Raw genomic sequence first — 18512 nt, 5'->3', positions numbered from 1 at the left:
CTTTTGGAGCCTCTACTTTGTTCTTCTTTCCCTCTCAGTTGCTTGTTCTTCTTTTTTCTCATCTGTTTTCTGGGATCTTTGTTTGATGCAGAACTAAAATGTGACTCACAATTGGCACTCTGAAGACCTTAAAATCTGTTTGGGAAAATATTCCTGAAGAGGAAATACTTATAAAAAGCTACCACTCACTTTCTCATGACTGCCAATATCTTTGGACCATTCCTGAATAGTGACACAGTGATAACTAAAGTCCATCCCATGATTCCCTGGGAACCCACACAGCACCACCTTAGATCAGGCAAGTGGGGTCTATCTTTTTAATGCCGGTATTTCTGAAGAGCTATCAGTCACTGTCTCTAAGAGCATTTCTTAAAGGAGTCAGAGAAAGTGACCATTGGACAGACCAGTGGGTGAACATCAAAGGAAGGAAAAGACAGGACAGGAATTGATGAAAGCAGCAATGAGAATTAGGAAAGAGATGAGCCATCAGTGGTGGCAGCAACCCATGAAAAGTTCCTCAGAGGTAAATAGCAGAGAAAGCAGTAAAAGGTTCAGAGGAAGCACAGGAAAAAGTGAAAGACTGGAGCCATGGGAATGGCCAAGATTATACTAGAAAGCATGTAGGCTAAGCTGCTTTGACAGATACTCCAAAACTTTTAGGCTTATACAGAAGCTCATTTCTCTCTGCATGATGGTTTATAGATAGGAGGTGCTAGGAGCTGGTAGGCAGCTCTTATTCTTATCATGGGGTTTCTACCTAAGGGTCTAAAGTGGCTGTTTCAGCTCTTGCCATCTCAGCCAGTGGGATGGAGAAAAGTGACCAGGGGCGCACATGTCCAATTGTTTGATAGGTGAAGTCTATGAGTGAAGCACACCATATCCACTCACAGCTCATTTGGCTGGAACTTTGATGCATGGCTGAACCTAAATGCAAGGAAATCTTGTCTTTAGCTGGGTAGCCATGTGCCCATATAAAAAAATCTATTATTACTGAAGGAAGGGAGAATTGATCTGGGGGATAACTGCTCCCTCCTGATATGAATAAATAGAGGCAATGAAGAGCCTTAAATGGTGAAGCACTTTGCTTTAAGCAAAAGAGTTGGCTAGATATTACAGACTGGGAAGTGAAAAGCTATAGACATAAATCAACTCTCTTCTAGCTAGAACTCTGTGTCTTTAAAAATCATATACATTGGAGCTATTATGTAACACCAAAAGATTGTATCCTTTTCCATATCTTGAAATGGCATCTTTCTTCTTCTGTCTCATTATCCCAAACTCTTTATTCTCCATGTATACAGAATTCATGCATCCTTTTCAAGGATTCTTCTCCCACCCCAACAGTTTCTTTCCATAATATGAAGCTCATATTATTTTCTTTCCATTAGGTCTACCTATTATAACTCTTATTGAAAGTGCCATTTTTTTTCCCATTACATACTGTCTTGTATTGTTTTCAAAAACTTTCCAGGTATGTAATTTTTGCTTCTTCCTAAAATGCTATAATTTTCTTGAAGGCAAAAGCCCTCTCTAACTTCTTTTGCATTATCTGTAGTGCCTAGCATAGTGCAGGGGAGAGAGAGCAGGCACTCAATAGACAGTTTTTAATTTGTTTTATTTGCATAAAAATTGATACAGAAACTTCAGGTAGTGGATACCCCAAAGACCTCAGATACCAAAGCTAAGCTGTCAGGCCCAGATAGGTGATTAATTAAACAGATTCAAGAACTCAAAGACCACATCGGATTCCACCATAAGCAAGTATTTGAAGGGAAAATGGTTTTTTTGTTTACAAATCGAGATTTTACTGTACTTGCAAAGAGAGCTTTGCTTTTACACAAGTATAAAACTCCCTGACTATGGGAGATAATGATAGGTTTTTAGTGCTGAATATAGATTACTTCTATGTATCCAGAATCTAAATAACCAGAAAGCTCAACCAACTAGAAAAACAAAACAAATAGAGCAGGTCAAAGACTTTTTTTGAAAAAAAAAGAAACTGGCAAGAGATGTCAGGTGTGACTTTAGATCCATCTGTATATCCCTTTATTTTTCTAGACTAAATACATACATACTCCTGGCAATTACCATTAATGTACTATAGGTTTCCGCTATATTTCATAATTGATGTTTTAAAAAATTGAATTGTGTTAAGTCTTAATTGATGATTTTCAATTGATAGAATATAATATACAATTATGGAAATTGTTATGAAATAAGTATTCTTTTCAGCATAATTGTTGGAATTATTTCTCATTCTTAAAAATTCCCAGTTATGCAAGATGGAAACATGATCACTGAGTTCCCCTCTTAGCCTTTAGTTGCCATTAAAATTCATTCTCCGTTTTAAGTACTTTGCTAGTTATCAAAATAATGTGAAGAGATGGAGCAAATGGGAATATATAAAACAGAAGAACAAATTCCCTGTGTATTTATTAGTTTCTATAAGATATTCTAGGAAAAAAGTAGAATAATGTATAATATGCAGAAATTACTTGATCTTTGTAAATTTTGGCTTGTAAATTAAAAACACTGCAGTCTTCAGTGCCTTGTTTCTATTAAAGTTATTTAAAATTTAAATCTTAAAATAATTATTTTCTTAAACTATTAAATTTATCTTTAATATTCAGTGTAAATTGAAAGATTATTGTAGCCTAAAATATTGATACAATGATACTAGTAAAAGCCTAGAGACTGATAACAGATGGATTCAGATTTCTAGTTATGTATCTAATCTTTTAACCCTTATACAATGTTTAAGATGAGCTTGTGTACGTAGTTCCTGATTTCAAATAATTTCTTCTCTGTCTAGAGGACTAGACTCTTAGAAATTTCAAAACAGTTGAAATCTATGGAAATTTGTTGGGCTATTATTAAATCCCATCAAAATGGGTAGCTATTATACTATTCTTACCATTTTTGCAATCTGCCCATTTCTTTCTCCTATCCTTTTCTTTTTTCAGAGACGGGGTACCTAATGTCAGTCTTATAAACTGATTTCTATCAAGATCCATGTATGAAACATATAATTGTTTTGTATGAATAATGCGCTTTCACTGTTTCTGAGGAGCCATGCAATTTTAAATTAATTATAGATGAATTCTAAGTGGTCTAATCTTGCGGCTTAGATAAACTTAAAAACTGAAAAATGGCCAGTTAAATAAATAAACAGGTCCTGGTGTAAAGCAAAGAGTTAGAGTTTCTTTGACAGTTGTAGCATGTGCATCTGATCATTTTTACATGCATGTTTATTAGAGACTGCTGATTTAAGTTGGAATTTGCCATAGTATTTATAATTTACTGTATCAGATCCAAATTATATATTGTATCATATTTTATTACTATGTTCATTACATTGTTGGAAACAATGTAATTGTGTCCTGATAGAATATGGAAAAGAGACTATTTCTCTTCAACTGGGACACATTTAGGTTTCTTTTTATCTTACTATTGATTTCCAAGAGTGCAAAATAATACTTTTCTGTCACAGTGCACGATTTCTCAGAGCCTACCACAATGCTGAAGTTCTGTCAAAGGCACTAGACTCTGAAAACATTATCTAAAGTGTTTTTGTTTCCCATTCCTTTATAAGATTAATTGAATAGAGCATTCTGATTAATGACTCCATTAATCAGACTAAATTGATATGATCAATTCTGGACTTAGTTTTTGAGGGAAGAGATTTCTGTCAACTGAAATGCTGAGGAATGATCCTCTAAGTTTTTTATCTTTTAGGTTTATGTAAATCCAGGAAGATATTTTAACTTTGGTCATACTTCTGTCCATGAAGGTAGATACTCATGAAATATCATATATAGAAGTTTACCTTTAATGGAAAAGCAGGGTTAATAAAGTTACTGTTTTAAATAAACAAACTTGCCTTTGAAACTTATTTCGCTACCTTGTAGCCTGTGTGTATATATGTGTGTGTTCAAGTAAGTCCTTTCAAAACATGAGATGTTTTGTTTTATATAGTGTTTCTATTATAAATGACAATTTTTTAAGAACACCTTCTTTCATACTGAAGAAAAGAATGGAAAATATTAAATAAAAATAAGTTCTCAGAGGGGCAAGAAAAAGGCTGCCTGAAAGCATTGCACGAATCATTGTCTCCACCTAGTGCTGACTTTCAGGAATTAAGACTCCAGAGTCCTTAATGATGCTGTAAAGTTCTAATTTATGTTATGCACATGTACAGTCATTATAGCTGGGCCTGCTAGTGCCATTATAGTTAAGAGTCTGTCAGTTTTTCATTTATAAAACATCATATTAAGAGGTCTATTGCTTTTACATAAAAGCTCACACTGTGCTGGAACTCTGCAGTCCAGTGGCCTTTGCTGTATGTGAATGTTTATTAACAGTGTTATGTTGAACTTGACCAGCTCCTTTTAAAGACACCCTGATGGGGTGAAGTTACATAGGCATCTCATTCAGAAGGATGAATCTGTTCATCAATAACCTGTCCTTTACTTATGGTAATCGCCCTACACACATCAGACCAGTGGACATCTAAAAACTCTGTTGATGTGGCAGGCCCTGGATTTTTCACAGGCTATAGTTCCCACCCTATGGCACACAAGAGGAGACTAACAATTTTGGCTACTAATGGGAGGAAAGCAGGAGAAAGTAGTTTCATGGAAGTCAAATGAAGTCAGGTCAAGTCAAGAAAGTGTTTTAAAAAGGAGGGAATGATCATGTTGGACCCTGATGTTAGTTCAGTTATGTCTTGAGAAATGACCTTTTTGGCTTTAGTGATGTTAAAACCCTGATGGGGCATTTTCACTGGAGTTTCTGAGATCTCTAAAAAATCTAGTTGGAATTGGTTTAAGAGAAAAAGGGAGGAGAAGAAGAGGAGATGAGTCTTTTACGGAATTTGCTGTAAGGGGACACAAAGAGATAAAGCAACAGCTGGAGGTGGACAGTGGGGTAAAGAGAAAGTTTTTTTTTTTTTTTTTTTTTTTTTAAGATATCAAGCTGTCAGACATTATGCAGATGGAATGACCAGAAAGGCAGTAAAATTAATAGTTCAGGGTGGGAGCAAAGTCCTAGATGAGAGAGGATAAGGATCTAGCCAACAAGCAGAAGTGTTGGCCTTAGATCGGAGCACGGTAGCAGGAGGTCAGGTTCTAGGCTGGTAAAGAGCAAGTCTTTCCTGCCACCACCCCTCAATATCCAGGCCCCAAGAACTTCCAGCAAGCTTTGGGGATACCTGGGCCATTGTACAGAGGGTTGGATATTGCAGATGGTTCTGATGAGGCTGGGCAAGCTCAGAAAACTTCTAGACTCAGATGACCATCACGTGTGCTAGAAAATTATGGGTGATGGGCTGCTTCTCTATTCTCATTCATTAATCAGTGATTTATTATATTAATAAATGTCCATCATTTCATTTCTAGGCTATTACTTAGCTATAGTGATTATTCTCTTTCCATAATGTTAAATTTTATTTGCTAATATTGATTTAGAAATTTCACATCTTTGATTTTAAGTAAGATTGTTGATTTACTTCTTAAATTACCAGTGACTGACTTTATTATGAAGCTTATCTCCCATTCGTGGAATGAATTAGCTGTTTCTATATCTTTATGGTTTAGAATGTTTTATATAGTACGAAAATGATCTGTTCCATGCCCTGTGAAGTTATATGAGCAAGAGCATACTTTCTATTTCAAATCTTTAAGGGTTTTCAAAAATTATTTCTTCAGAAGTTGTGTATTTATTAACATATACATGCATAATATACTCTTTTAATCTTCTCTATGCTAAATATTTTGCTTGATTTTTCTATTTGGCTTGTATATTTTTTAATCTAAATTTATTTGCATGAGATTTGCTATTTTACTTTTCATTTCAAAAACATTTCTTTAAATGTTCTACTAATAGTCTAAATATTTTCTAATTCTTTGTTTATATTTGAATCTTTACTACTTTCTTTCATCTGTTTTCCATGGGATATATTTAAAATAAATTATTGAGTTGAATGCTTTATTAATTTCCCTTCTCTGTTTAGCTCTTAATAAGTAAGCATTTAACATTATAAATTTATCTTTGAATATAATTCTAAATGTATTCTTTAAGTTTTCATGATTATTATTTTCATTGCTTGCTAAATAGGTATTGATCATGTCATTTTTCTCCCCTTGTCTGGTATAATAGTATTTTGGGAGAGAGAGTTTGTTTTTAAAATTATCTTGTGGTTGAAATTGTGAAATTTAAACTTTCATTTATATCTAATTTTGTGTCATTTGCTTCAAAGTGTAGTTTGTTCAATTTTTATTTTAAAACTGTATTGAAGTTTAATTTGTTAGTGTGTGGAAATATTACAATGTTTCAAGAATTATTGAGAAAGACACATTTTCTGTTAACAGACTAAAATGTCTATAAGTAAATGGTCATACTTACATTTACTAGTTTTAGCAGTCAAGTATTTTATGTCCTTACTTGTTACTTAAAAAACGTTACCTACATCTGTGACTCTATTTCTCTTTTGTAAATAAGTTCATTTGTACCAGTTTTTTAGATTGCTCATATAAGTCGTACAAGGGGGGAAGGGGTGAAGGGGGAATAAATTGGGAGACTGGGACATTGACATATACACACTACTATATATAAAAAAAATAACTAATAAGGACCTACAATATAGCACAGGGAACTCTACTCAATACTCTGAAATGGTCTATATGGGAAAAGAATCTAAAGAAGAGTGGATATATGTATATGTAAAACTGATTCACTTGGCTGTACACCTGAAACTAACACAACATTGTAAATCAACTATACTCCAATGAAAATTTTTAAAAATTTACCTAGTAGTTCATAATCTGTTGGTGATGTAATGACGTCTCCCACAGTGATTATGTATATGTTGGTTTCTCCTTAAATGTCTAAAAAGTTTTGCTTGATTTTTTTTCTGTTAGTATTGTTATTTATGTCATTGTTATTATAAATTGACTGTTATTCTACTTTGCCTTCTGCCTCAGATTCCACTGTCTATTATCCTAATTTTTAAAAATGTATTCTTTCATTAAAAATTACTTTTACTTATGCCTCTTGTACACAGTAAATTATCAGATTTGGGTTTTATTTCAAACTGAGTTCTTGCCTACCTAATAAGAAGTACTCAATGAATATTTTAAAGTGATAACCTTGCTAAATTCCTTTTTGTCTTTTATTTTGTTGTAGGTGGGCCATAAAACATGAAGGGACTGGTAAGCCAGGCCAGTGGAAACATTCCAGAGTTGAAAATCCTCTCTGGAATAAACTTACCTACATGTGGCCAGTCCTTCCCAGTGGCCAACTTAATGAGGTTGTACTGCTTAGTATAAGACATCATTGTTGAGCCTTATTTTAAGTACCAGTATGTGGTCAATGTGTGTGAAAATTTCCATGAAGTTTTTGATTTGCAGTTGTTAGGTACAAGTGATCAATTGATGCTGTTGTTCTATCAATTAGAAAGATGCATTTAAGTCATCCAATATGGAATGGATATGGAATTTATTTCTTCTTCTTGTAGTCTGTCATATTTTGCTTTATATATTTTGAAATTTAGTTCTAGACACACACATGTTCAGAAATATTATATCACGCTGGTGAATTGAAACTCTTATCATTATGTAGACTCTCTCTAGCTCTAGTAAAATTTTCAATTATCCAATATGAATAGAAATATCTCAGCTTTTTTTGTTGTTGTTATTTGCCTTATATATCTTCTTTCTATCCTTTTACTTTTTATATTTGTATACTCTTCTGTTTTAGGGAGACTCTCCAGTAATCAGCATATAGTTAATTTTTAAAAATGGTCAGACAATCTTCATTTCTAAACCAAGGGATTTAGTCTTTTCTATCTATTGTAATGACATATATATTTGGATTATTATCTGCTTTTTCTCTGTTTCATTTTTCTCCATTCTTATATTCTTTTAGGTTAATTTTTTTTCTCATGTTTTTCCCATTTACTAGATTGGAAATTATATCCTCTATTTCCATTTTTTTGTTATTACTTTGAACATTTTAGCTTGCATATGTAAATGATCAGAATCTAAAGTTAACAAATATACTTACAAAATCTAAAGTTAACAAATATATTATCTCAAATAATTGAGAACGTTAGAATGCTTTAACATCAGTTGTCTGATTTGTAACTTATACACTATTATTGTCATCTATTTTAGTTTTATCTTAAAAAAATTTCCACAAGATATTAACATTGTTGTATGTGGTTAATATTAATTTAGATTTACTCCTAATTTTTTCTCTTTCTTCTTTTAAATCCTTGTTATATCTCAGTCCTTCCAACTGGGGTTATTTTCCTTTTGCCTAGTATACCCTTCTTTTAGTTTTTGGTAGCAAACAGTTTTTATCTTAGATTACTTAAAAATTTATTTTTAATTTTACTTTTACTAAGTGAACTTAGTCTTTTATTTTGCCCTCATTCACGTAAGGTATTTTCACTTAGCAAACTGAAGACATCATCACTGACTTTGCTGTTTTTGAGGTGTCAGCTATAATTCTGAATATTCTTCTTTTGAAGGTAATCTGTCTTTTCTCCCTGACTGCTTTTAAAATCTTCTCTTTTCTTTGGGTCTCTTCAGTTTTATCATTATATATTCAAGAAGGGATTTCTTTTTATTTTTCCTGCTCAAGGTTCTTGAATCTGTGGATTGATGTCTTGCATCAATCTGAAAAATTCTGAAAAATTATCACCCATTATCTCTTCAAGTATTATCTCTCTTATCCCCTCTGTTCTTTATAGAAAACTCTGATTAGGTGTATGCTAGACCTTCTCATTTTGACCTTCATGTCTCTTAACCTTTCTTTTATATTTTCATTTCCTTGCCTCTTTATGATGTATTTTTGGATCATATTTTCAGACATTTCTTTCAGATTATTAATTTTCTCTTCATCTTTATCTGATGTGCTTTAAACTCCAAGTGAGGTCAGCCCACGGTATGAATTCTCAATGAAGATTATTTTTTCTTCCACACAGAGAAAATGTTTGAGATGGTCTATTTTACTTGCAACCACTGAGAGTTATTGTCTCTGGTTTGCCTTTTCAATGAAATTTATCCTTTTGTGGTTCTTGTTTTATGAGAGGAGAGGGTCTCCTGTTAGACTTCCCACCTAGGCTGGGCCCTGAAATTTGTCTCCTGCACCCTTCCCCTCAAGACCATGGAAACAGAAATTTGCTGGGTTTGGAAAATTCCCTCAAGATAAAGATCCAGCTTCAGCACTCTGTTTACCTCTCTGGGTCTCTAGTATGTCTTGCTTTATTGCTAGGTCAGTGATATGTTCCAAAAGATTTTTTTAAAATATATTTTTAAAATATTTTATCCTGATTTTTTTTTAAATCCTGGTTTTTTTAGTTGTTTTGTCAAATTTTCTGGTCTCAATCAAGTTTTTTCTTTCCCTTTAAATCACAATTCTCTATGTGTCCTCAGTGATTGAATCAATGAGTCTCAGCACTTTAGGGGAAGGACAGATGGAGTCATTCCAGCTGAAACCAAGAAGTCATTGTTTAGAGCCCCAAATATGCCCTAATATTTAGACTGTAGTGAAGCAACAGTCTAGAAATCTGAGGCTTTTTTTTTAGAGAGAAATGAGCTCTTCAAAATACCAGAGGCAAAAAAAATACCAGAGGCTGTGGTTTGGGTAGCCTGAGCCAGTAGCTAGATGAATTATATGCCTAAGACTCAGGGTTTGCAGCATAGTGAGAGCCAACATGGAGCCAGGGGTGGAGGGGTGGCACAGAGACAAATAGGCCCAGCATAGGCCAAGAAAAAAAACTGTGAGTTGTGCTAATTGTAGGCTTTTCTTCAGAGGTTTAGGAAGGCTAAAACCTAGAGAGCAGAAAGGATAGCTTACTTCTCAACTGGAGGTGAACAGGTATCAGCAGGTTGCCCAGTATCCAAAGAGGAGAAGAGCACATCCTTAGAGATCTTTGAGGATCAAGGACAAGTACCACATATAGACCATGAACCCCTTTTCCCAGTGTTACATGGTTTATTGAACTTTCATCTATGCCCAGAAACCACACTGAGGAAGGGGAAAGGAAGGGTATATCCTTGAAAAGAAATAACAGTTCTGATAAGAAGTTTGAACATTTAATTTGATTCAATATGTATCCAAAAGTACAGAGCTAAAAACTAGACAAAAAAGGCTTTTCCAAATTGGCAGAAATGGGGACACTTCCAATTGGAATATTAAGTTTCCCACCTGCCTGGATGTGGGCAGGGATGCCTCATAAGGAAGTGTACTTTCTTATACAGGGAAAGAGAACAATTTATAATTATTGTAGACTTCACAGATATTGTGCTTACATTTTTTTTCAGCCTCAGTATACAGGTAAAGTAATTCAGTTAACTAATTAATTGACTTAAATGATGAATGGTAATTATATTAGGTAATCTAACTTAACCATATTCCTTTTAACATTTACCTTTTAAAACAATAAAATTTTTGCTAATAGTCTAGAATTTGACAACTAAATGATCTTAGGAATGAAAATGGATTGCCCCACAGTTCTCTAGCCATTCAAACAGAACAGTAGCTTTTGGTGAAATGGTTAAGAAGTCACTGTACTCCAACAAAACCCTGGCTTTGACTTGTAAACCGAACAGAAAGGACTAAGGCACTAAATTAGCTAAAGTGAGAAAAATGGACCATGTATTTCAAAATGACTCAGCCTAAGAATCCTCTTATTTCTTGAAATGTTTGAGGAAGAGAAGAAAACGCTTACCAAGCAGAGAACAGAGATAGTTCTCATTCAAATTCAATGCACTCTACTTGACTTCAAGTCTGGATTCATCTTATGTGAAGGAACCATATTTTCTTCCAGCCCCACTTCCACATAATTGACTTTTTAAGCAAAAAGATGATCTTATCTATGTATAATTAAGCACAATTAACTTTTTCTTGGAAAGACTTTACATATAAATAGACTGTAATTAGGAAATGTGATATTCATATTGTGGGATTCAGAACCCTTTGATCACTATAAGCATATATGTTAATTTTATTCCAGATTTAATCTACCAACTTTATTACTTATCTAACCACTATTTATTATATATTTAGGCAATGCAGACAAAACAAGAAAGGAGATAGACATGGTCCCTACCTTCATGGAGCTTACAGTTTAAGAAGTATAGGCTGTGTGTCAAAAAGGAAGGAACCAGAAAAGGACAAAGGCAGACTCTGAATAAAGGACAAAGAAGGGAGAGAAAGAAGAACTCACAGAAAAAGTTTGGTGTCCCATTTCAAGGCTGTTTGCTGAGCCAGTTTATTCAGTCAGACAGTTAGTATGAGGAAAGTTAGCTAGGCTGATTGTCTGAATGGGCTTGAAAATTCAGTCAAAATATTGAATCTAAAAAAACTATCTAAGAAACACTACCCTGAGTGAGATTCAAAGTCTCCTGCTAATTCCTTGACTAGAACTTTTCAAAAGAGAATGATGACCAAGGGAAGATTTCAGGAAATATGTACAATGAGAATTATTTTTGTGGTGACTCAGAGTACATTAATACCAAACTATTACCTCTCTCAGTGGTGGCAACTGATTTCACCTTTTTCTCCTTGTTAAATATTATTCATTCTAAAAGGCAATTGATGTTATGTTTTATGAGCAAATAAGATTTCATGTATCTTGGTACATCAGTATTTTAAAAATATGTTAAAACCACAAGATTAATGAATTACTTTGGTTAATTCTGTGACTAACTTCACTGGAATAATTTCTAGAAACTCAGGTTATTTGTCACCCTTATGGGAGAAGTTATAAATTGAGAAGTTGTACTTCTTAACATTTAATGGTAAAATGCAATGGATTTTCATATTCAAGGATGAAATCATTGCAAAAAGTGAATCTAAAGGGACTTAAAATTTTAGAATGAGCCACTGGATAGTGATTTTAATCTCTCTAAATTACTGAAGTAAAATATATCTATTTGGAGGGACCCATGTTAAACAAAGCATGTTAAAAGTACATATTTTATTAATCTGTTAAGAGATGATGATAGCTAGTTGTCAGTATGAAGGGAGGAAAAGGAGATGTAGGAAGGCCCGAGAGAAAAAATTGAAGAATCTATTCATTTATTAATAATAAATAGATAAGGGAGGGCCAATTTGACTAAGAAATTCAGATCACTGGTTAAGAGCTGAGCTCCCAAAAGAAGCACAAGCTGCCTCTGGTTGTGAGAGAGAGATGAAAAGGAAAAAGCAGAATTATCAACGTAAGGGAGCACCACAGCTCATCAAGGTCTGCTGACCATGCAGCTGTGCCGCGGAATAGTGTGAACACGTAGAAAACCAAAATGAAATGAATGGGAACATTAGAATTCCAATGGAGAAAATGGAAGGAAAGGAAACAGCACCCCAGTCAGTTTAATCCATGTTTTTGTTGTCCTTCATTATCCTGACACCATATTTCTCTATTTCTATGAAAGACAATGTAAAAGTGCCTTAAACATTAGAACAAGGTTTGAGGTAGCTTGAAAGAACTGCCAGTGATAGCTCATACATTTGGAAAGTTTGGAAACCCATGATAATTTTTCATCTCTTTGGATTGAGTTTCTGTGATGTCATGTTAAAAAGAGAAGACTCTTGGCCTTCATTCATCTAACTGGAAGGCAAAGGAAGCCATCTGAAATCAGCAGTGCTGCGGTGGTGTTAAAGCCACTGTCTGCAGTGGTTACCACCTGTTATGAGACACGTTTAGTAAGTGAAAGGATCTAAAAATAACTAGGAGCTAAGATAGCACATTTCAGATAAAGTCATCAGAGTTACGGCATGTTTAGGATATTGAAAAACAATCTTAGTACTGCATCTTAACTCTATGAACTCAGACTGAGTTCTCACAGACTAAGCTCAAGGGAGAATTGCCTTTCCCTTCTGTGGTTCCGAAAGAAAGAAAAAGGGGAAATATTAGCTATTTTACACCAAGACGTCAATGTGACAGTCATTTTTTAATGAGAAGACTGTTCTTCTTTCTCCTCCACCAGTTCAACCCTTGCTACATGATGGTTTGTCTAAAACCAGTACAAATGTTGATTTGCTCTGAATTGCTTAATATTTTTGTTGTGGAAGAATTACAGGTCCGTCTTGAACTTACTTCTTGAAGAATTATACAACTCCACTCTTCCACCACCACTCATATTAAGTAAAACCCTTATACCCTTATAGGAAAGTTTCAAATGAAAATATACAATGTTTGTCATAACCTTTGGTATTTCTTCTCAGTAACAGAAGTAAGGGAAAGTGACCCCATGTTTCTCCATTCATAATAATAGACACATATCTAAATAAATACTACCCTCTGCAGTTTAAATTCTATTCAGGTAAAAGGTTCTCAGTGAAGGTCAAGAATACAGTAAAACTTCATTAATTCAAATTTTGCTTATTTAGAAGTAAAATAAGTTAGACTCATGGTATGCCACTATTATGAACACATTTACTAAGCAAAATATTATACAAAAATTAAAAAGGAAAAAGCATTAGACTGAAAAACACTCACTCATGAGAGTTTTAAACATTTATTTATATTGCTTTTCTCCTAATTAAATGCAATTAATGTTATTTACTGACTCATCTTGCAAACAAATTAGAGCATTATAATTAGATACCATTTCAGAAGATTTAATCTTCACAACTTTCAGATATTTTTTATATTTATTTAAAACACATTTCCTTGAACTATATGATTGTTGAGTATAATTGCAAGATTCTAATAGCTTTTCAAGGGAATATAAATTAGTAAATTATTACTTAGTGTACTAGCTTTAAAAAAATGTTCTCCCCTTCTGTAAGCTAAAGGCCATGTGTCTTGGTCTGTACTGGTCTAACGTGCCAGCACATCTCCCCAACCCCTGTGTATCTTTATCTTGGTCATGTCAGAAGGACACTGACAGGACACTAGGACCACCTCTGCAGTGATTGCCTGAACTTTTTGCCTGCCCAATATGGCTCCCCCTTTTTGGGGGTATTGGTACCTATATCCCCTTTAGGAAATTTCCTCTATTTTTAGTTCATGTGGATTATGGTGTCTTTGCTTAGGGTCCTCAGAAAGAGGAGCCTGAAGCAAATGGCTTATGTGCTACTACTTAGTTAGGGAGTGCAGTCCCAGGGAGCAAGAGTAAGGGACAAGCAGAGAAGGAAGAAAAGCCAGTATAAGAACGTGCTATCAAGCTGTCCTCCAAGGAGCCTTTTAAACAGTGTTCTTAGGAGAGTTTCTCCTGGAGAAGAAAGAGGGAAGAATTTATCCATCAGCTTCTGTCTCTCTTTGGCCAAAGGTTTGCCCAAGGTTACAGAACTGGAGTGGTGGGTTAAAGATTCAAATGCAGGAAGTCTGGCTCTAGAGCCCTTGGCCATTCATCAGATGTTCTCATAAATGTTAGTCATTGATAAGAACTAAGGAGAAAGTAGAAGCAAGGATAGCGGGCAGGGCAGGGTTTGGAAATTTTCAGTTGACAAGGGATGTGGCTTCACTGAGGTGATACTTGAGTAAAGACCTGAAGATCAATCAGATCTCTAGGAAAAGAGCATTCCAGGAAATGCATAGAACCTGAGATGCTGTGTCTGATGGATAATGAAGTAAATGTGGCAGCAGCAGTGTGAGTGAGGGGAGAGCAGCAGGACATAAGGCCAGAGAGAAGAGAGAGGGTACAGATCATGCAGGGCCTTGGGCCATTGTAAGACCTTTGGCTCTTACTCCAAGATGGGAAGCCATTGACAGGTTAGGAGCAGAGAAGTGATATGCTCTGACTGAGTATTAATAGAATCATTAGGATAATAGTGCAAAAAGGGGCTAAGGTAGGAGCAGGAATAAGCAGTTATAAGCCTTTTGCAATCTCTAGGTGAGAGAAACTAGTGTCTTTGTCCGGGGTGGTGGGAGTGGAGGTGATGAAGAGTAGTTGGGCCCTTGATATATTTTGAAAGTGGAAGCAGGTTCTGCTGATGGATTAAGTAAGAAATAAGTAACTAAATAAATAATTAGAAAAGGCCCTATATTGAGAAATTTGAAAAGATATTTTGACTAACTCATGGGCTAATGAAGAAATCCTAATGAAAATTTTAAAAGGAAATATTTAGAACCAAAGAAAAATATGTGAGATGCAGCTAAAGCATACTTGAAGGAAATTTACAACCTTAAATATTTATATTAAAAGAGAAGAGAGACTAAAATTTAATAATTAAGTATCCAACTCGAGAAGTTAGGAAAATAACAGCAGAATGCACTCAAAGAATTAGAAGGAATTATCAATAGTTAGAGGAGAAATCGATATAACATGTGATAAGTATAAAACAGAACCAACAGAGTCAAAAAATTGGTTCTTTTAAAATATTAGTAAAATGTATATACTTGGCCAAACTGATCAATAAAAAAAAAGCAAAGGCAAATAATATTAGGAACAAAAAAAAAGATATAAGTATAGATGCTGAGAAATTAAGAAAATAATAAAAGGATATTATAAGTAAATTTATGTTAATAAATATAACTTAAAATAAATAAAATGGCCAAATTCCTGGACAAAAGCAATTTAACAGAATAGAATCAAGAAGAAATAGAAAGCCTGAATAGTCCAATAATCACAGAAAAAAATAGAATCAGTAGTTAAAAATCTCCCCACGAAGAGAACACCATTACCAAATAGTTTTATTGGCAAATTCTACCAAACATATAAGAAACAAAATTTAGAATATTACAAAAGAAGTAACACTTCCCACCTCATTTCATGAGGCTAGGATAAACTTGATACCAAACCTTGATGAGGATAGTTTAAGAAAATTACATGTTAATATCATTTATGAACATATAAGCAAAAATCCTAAAGAAAATATTAGCAAATTAAATACAGCAATCTGTAAAAAAGATAATACACTGTGACCAATTTGGATTGATCCAGGAATGCAAGATTAGCTTAAAATTTAAAAAAATTAATGTAACTAATATATAACCAATGAAAGGATAAATAATAATATGAGCACATCTCAATAAATGTAGGAAAAAGAACTTTACATACCTCCACATACATTCAAGAAAAAAAATCTTAACAAAATGGGATTGATAGGAAATTACTTAACCTGCTACAGAGTATTGCAGTCTTAAACAGACTTTAAAAAAACTAATTGAGCTGTTTCTTAAATGTATATGACATGGTAAAGGGCCAACAAGAGCCAATTTCCAAAGAAGAATAATAAGGTAAGGGTACTTGCCCTGCCAAATATCAAGATTTACCAGATACAATCAACACAGTATGGTACTGGACAGGGAGAGAGAAATTGACAAATTGAAGAAAATAGAACACACAGAAACAGACCCACACTTAAATGGAGGTGTCATATTTTATAAGATGGTTACTGCATATTAATGCGAGAGTAATTGCTGCCAGGACAAAAGAAAGAAAGAGAGAGAGAAAGAGAGAGAGAGGAGAGAGAGAGAGAGAGAGAAAGAAAAGAAAGAAAGAAAGAAAAGAAGGAAAGAAGAAGGAAGGAAGGAAGAAAGAAAGGAAAGGAGGAAAGAAGGAAAGAAAGGAAGGAAGAGAGGGAAGGATGGAGGAAGGAAAGAAAGACCTTGGACCTTGCCTAACATCATCTCTGATCATCCCTTCCCTCATTTAATCTCCTTCCACAAATGTCTATTTCTGTGAATGGCAATACCATTTACCCAGTTGCCCAAGCTACAGACCTGGGAGCCATCCTTGCCTCTTTTTACTCCCTGAACATCATGTTCTAGTAATTCTCAAGTCTGATACATACACTGTCCCATCCTTTTACCCTTCCTTTACTGCACTAACTCCTACTAAGACTTCCGATCTCTTACATGGCATTTCTGAGTTAGGTTCTACTCAGTGGTCCCATCACACCTTGTACCCTGTTGTTATTATACTCACGTTATTGCAATTGCCGGTTTATTTCTAGGTAAGTTTCTGAGCATCCCCTAGAAATTCCTCGACGATGAGTATCCAGTCTTGTTCATAGTTTTATTTCCAGTGTCTAGCACTGTGTCTGGAATATAGGAAACAATTATTAAATATTTGGATAATGCATGAATTAATAACTAAATAAATGTGTGAATGATGGCTACAAAGTAACCAAATTCTACAACTGAAATATCTGAAATTTGTTTAAGCTTTATCATTCACTCATCTCACTCTGTTTTTTAAGTGTTCCCCAAACAGATTTAGTTTAAGACAATATTATTTCGGGTTGTAAAACCACTTTTCTTACATTCTTCCTTTCTTCACATTGATTAGAGATATTTTATACAGGAGCAAAAAACATTCCAAATTAATTCAGTTCTGTATTTCCAGAATGATGTTTCTCTGAAAGGGAATAAATCTTCCATGTCATAACACAGCACAGGTTGTACATACATTTTAAAAATTGCTATCTTTCCTCTTTATTAAAATAAAACATTAATTAGAATTGTCTGGAACATCTTTAGGTGCCCAATACGTGTTTGATGAATGAATAAAAGATTAAAGGTATAAGCAAGTGTGCTTATTTTTTTATATATAGGAATGACTCTTCCTATTCATTTATTATCAATTTTCTTGTCATTTCTTTCTGAAGGAGTTTGATTGGCCAATAGAAGGGCTGCTTCTTCCAAACAGTCCTCCCATGAAGAAACCCATCTCTAAGACACTGGAGCAATATGTCCCTGTGAGACTCAGAGTTTTGCGGAATGGAGACAAGAACAAAACCAGAGCCCTTATTATAATCAGTCCAGACATCTCACCTAGGCGGAAAACGCAGTAAGAACAACTTGTTCATTTTTTGCATCAAGCATACTTTCTAATTTCTACAGATTTTTGTCTTCTTGATTACAGATGTTTTTCTGGGGGAATTTTGTGTTTATTCTTTAAAAAGGGCTCCCATATTGATATTTGGAGGTAAAAATAGATACTAAAATTCATTTAGTTTCTATGTTAGGAACTTAATTTGAACAATGGTGACTTAGACTGGCCATGAGAGAACATGAGTTAGAAATAAGTAGTTCTGATAAAGTTTTATGATCAATATCTATTTTGAATTAGCATTATTGTTTGGGTTTATTAATGTATTTTGAAATAAATGAGCTCATAAATTGCTTCTTAAATCTAATTTTGTAATTTCTTATTTAAGTTAGTATTTACTTTGTTATTATTTGCATTATTTAAGTTATTACACACAATTATTTACATTTAGATCTTTGGAATATTTAATGAACAAATATAGTTCTCATATAAAACTTTACATAATTTATATCCTTGCCTTGGAACAACATTTTAAAAGTTTACCATCCTAGAAAAGCATCGATCTGCCCTTTAGCTTACGTTATGAGGTTGGAATAAAATCTTCCCAAACACCCAGTATTTCTCCAACATTGGAGAAAGTCACCTGCTGTATTTTCATTACATTTTATGACAAAAGGAATCATAGATCAGGGCAAAACTCTGATGTAAAGAATGAATTAAACACATTGTTTCTCATATTATTAGCTGTGATATTACCTCTTGACCTTTCTTTTGAGATGTTTA

The 18512-nt window shown here is 34.0% G+C and overlaps 1 protein-coding gene across 11 annotated transcripts in view; it reads left to right on the top strand.

The window, feature by feature from the left end:
* DCDC1 (doublecortin domain containing 1) overlaps positions 1-18512 on the top strand; it is a 471016-nt gene that overhangs the window by 370577 nt on the left and 81927 nt on the right. For 5 of the 11 annotated variants that reach the window (XM_082476590.1, XM_082476591.1, XM_082476593.1 and 2 more), the window contains 2 exons: positions 7183-7306; positions 17566-17747. In XM_082476590.1, the coding sequence (XP_082332716.1) occupies positions 7183-7306; positions 17566-17747 (306 nt within the window). Of the gene's footprint in view, positions 1-7182; positions 7307-8441; positions 9310-17565; positions 17748-18512 lie in introns of those variants that run through there. The other 6 variants (XM_082476595.1, XR_014267934.1, XM_082476594.1 and 3 more) reach the window with 6 other exon arrangements.

The sequence above is a fragment of the Balaenoptera physalus genome (assembly GCF_965194825.1).
Source record: "Balaenoptera physalus genome assembly, chromosome: 10".
In the NCBI taxonomy this organism is placed as follows: Eukaryota; Metazoa; Chordata; class Mammalia; order Artiodactyla; family Balaenopteridae; genus Balaenoptera; species Balaenoptera physalus.
Note: the sequence above shows the minus strand (reverse complement) of the source record. Positions and strands in the feature narration are given on the sequence as shown.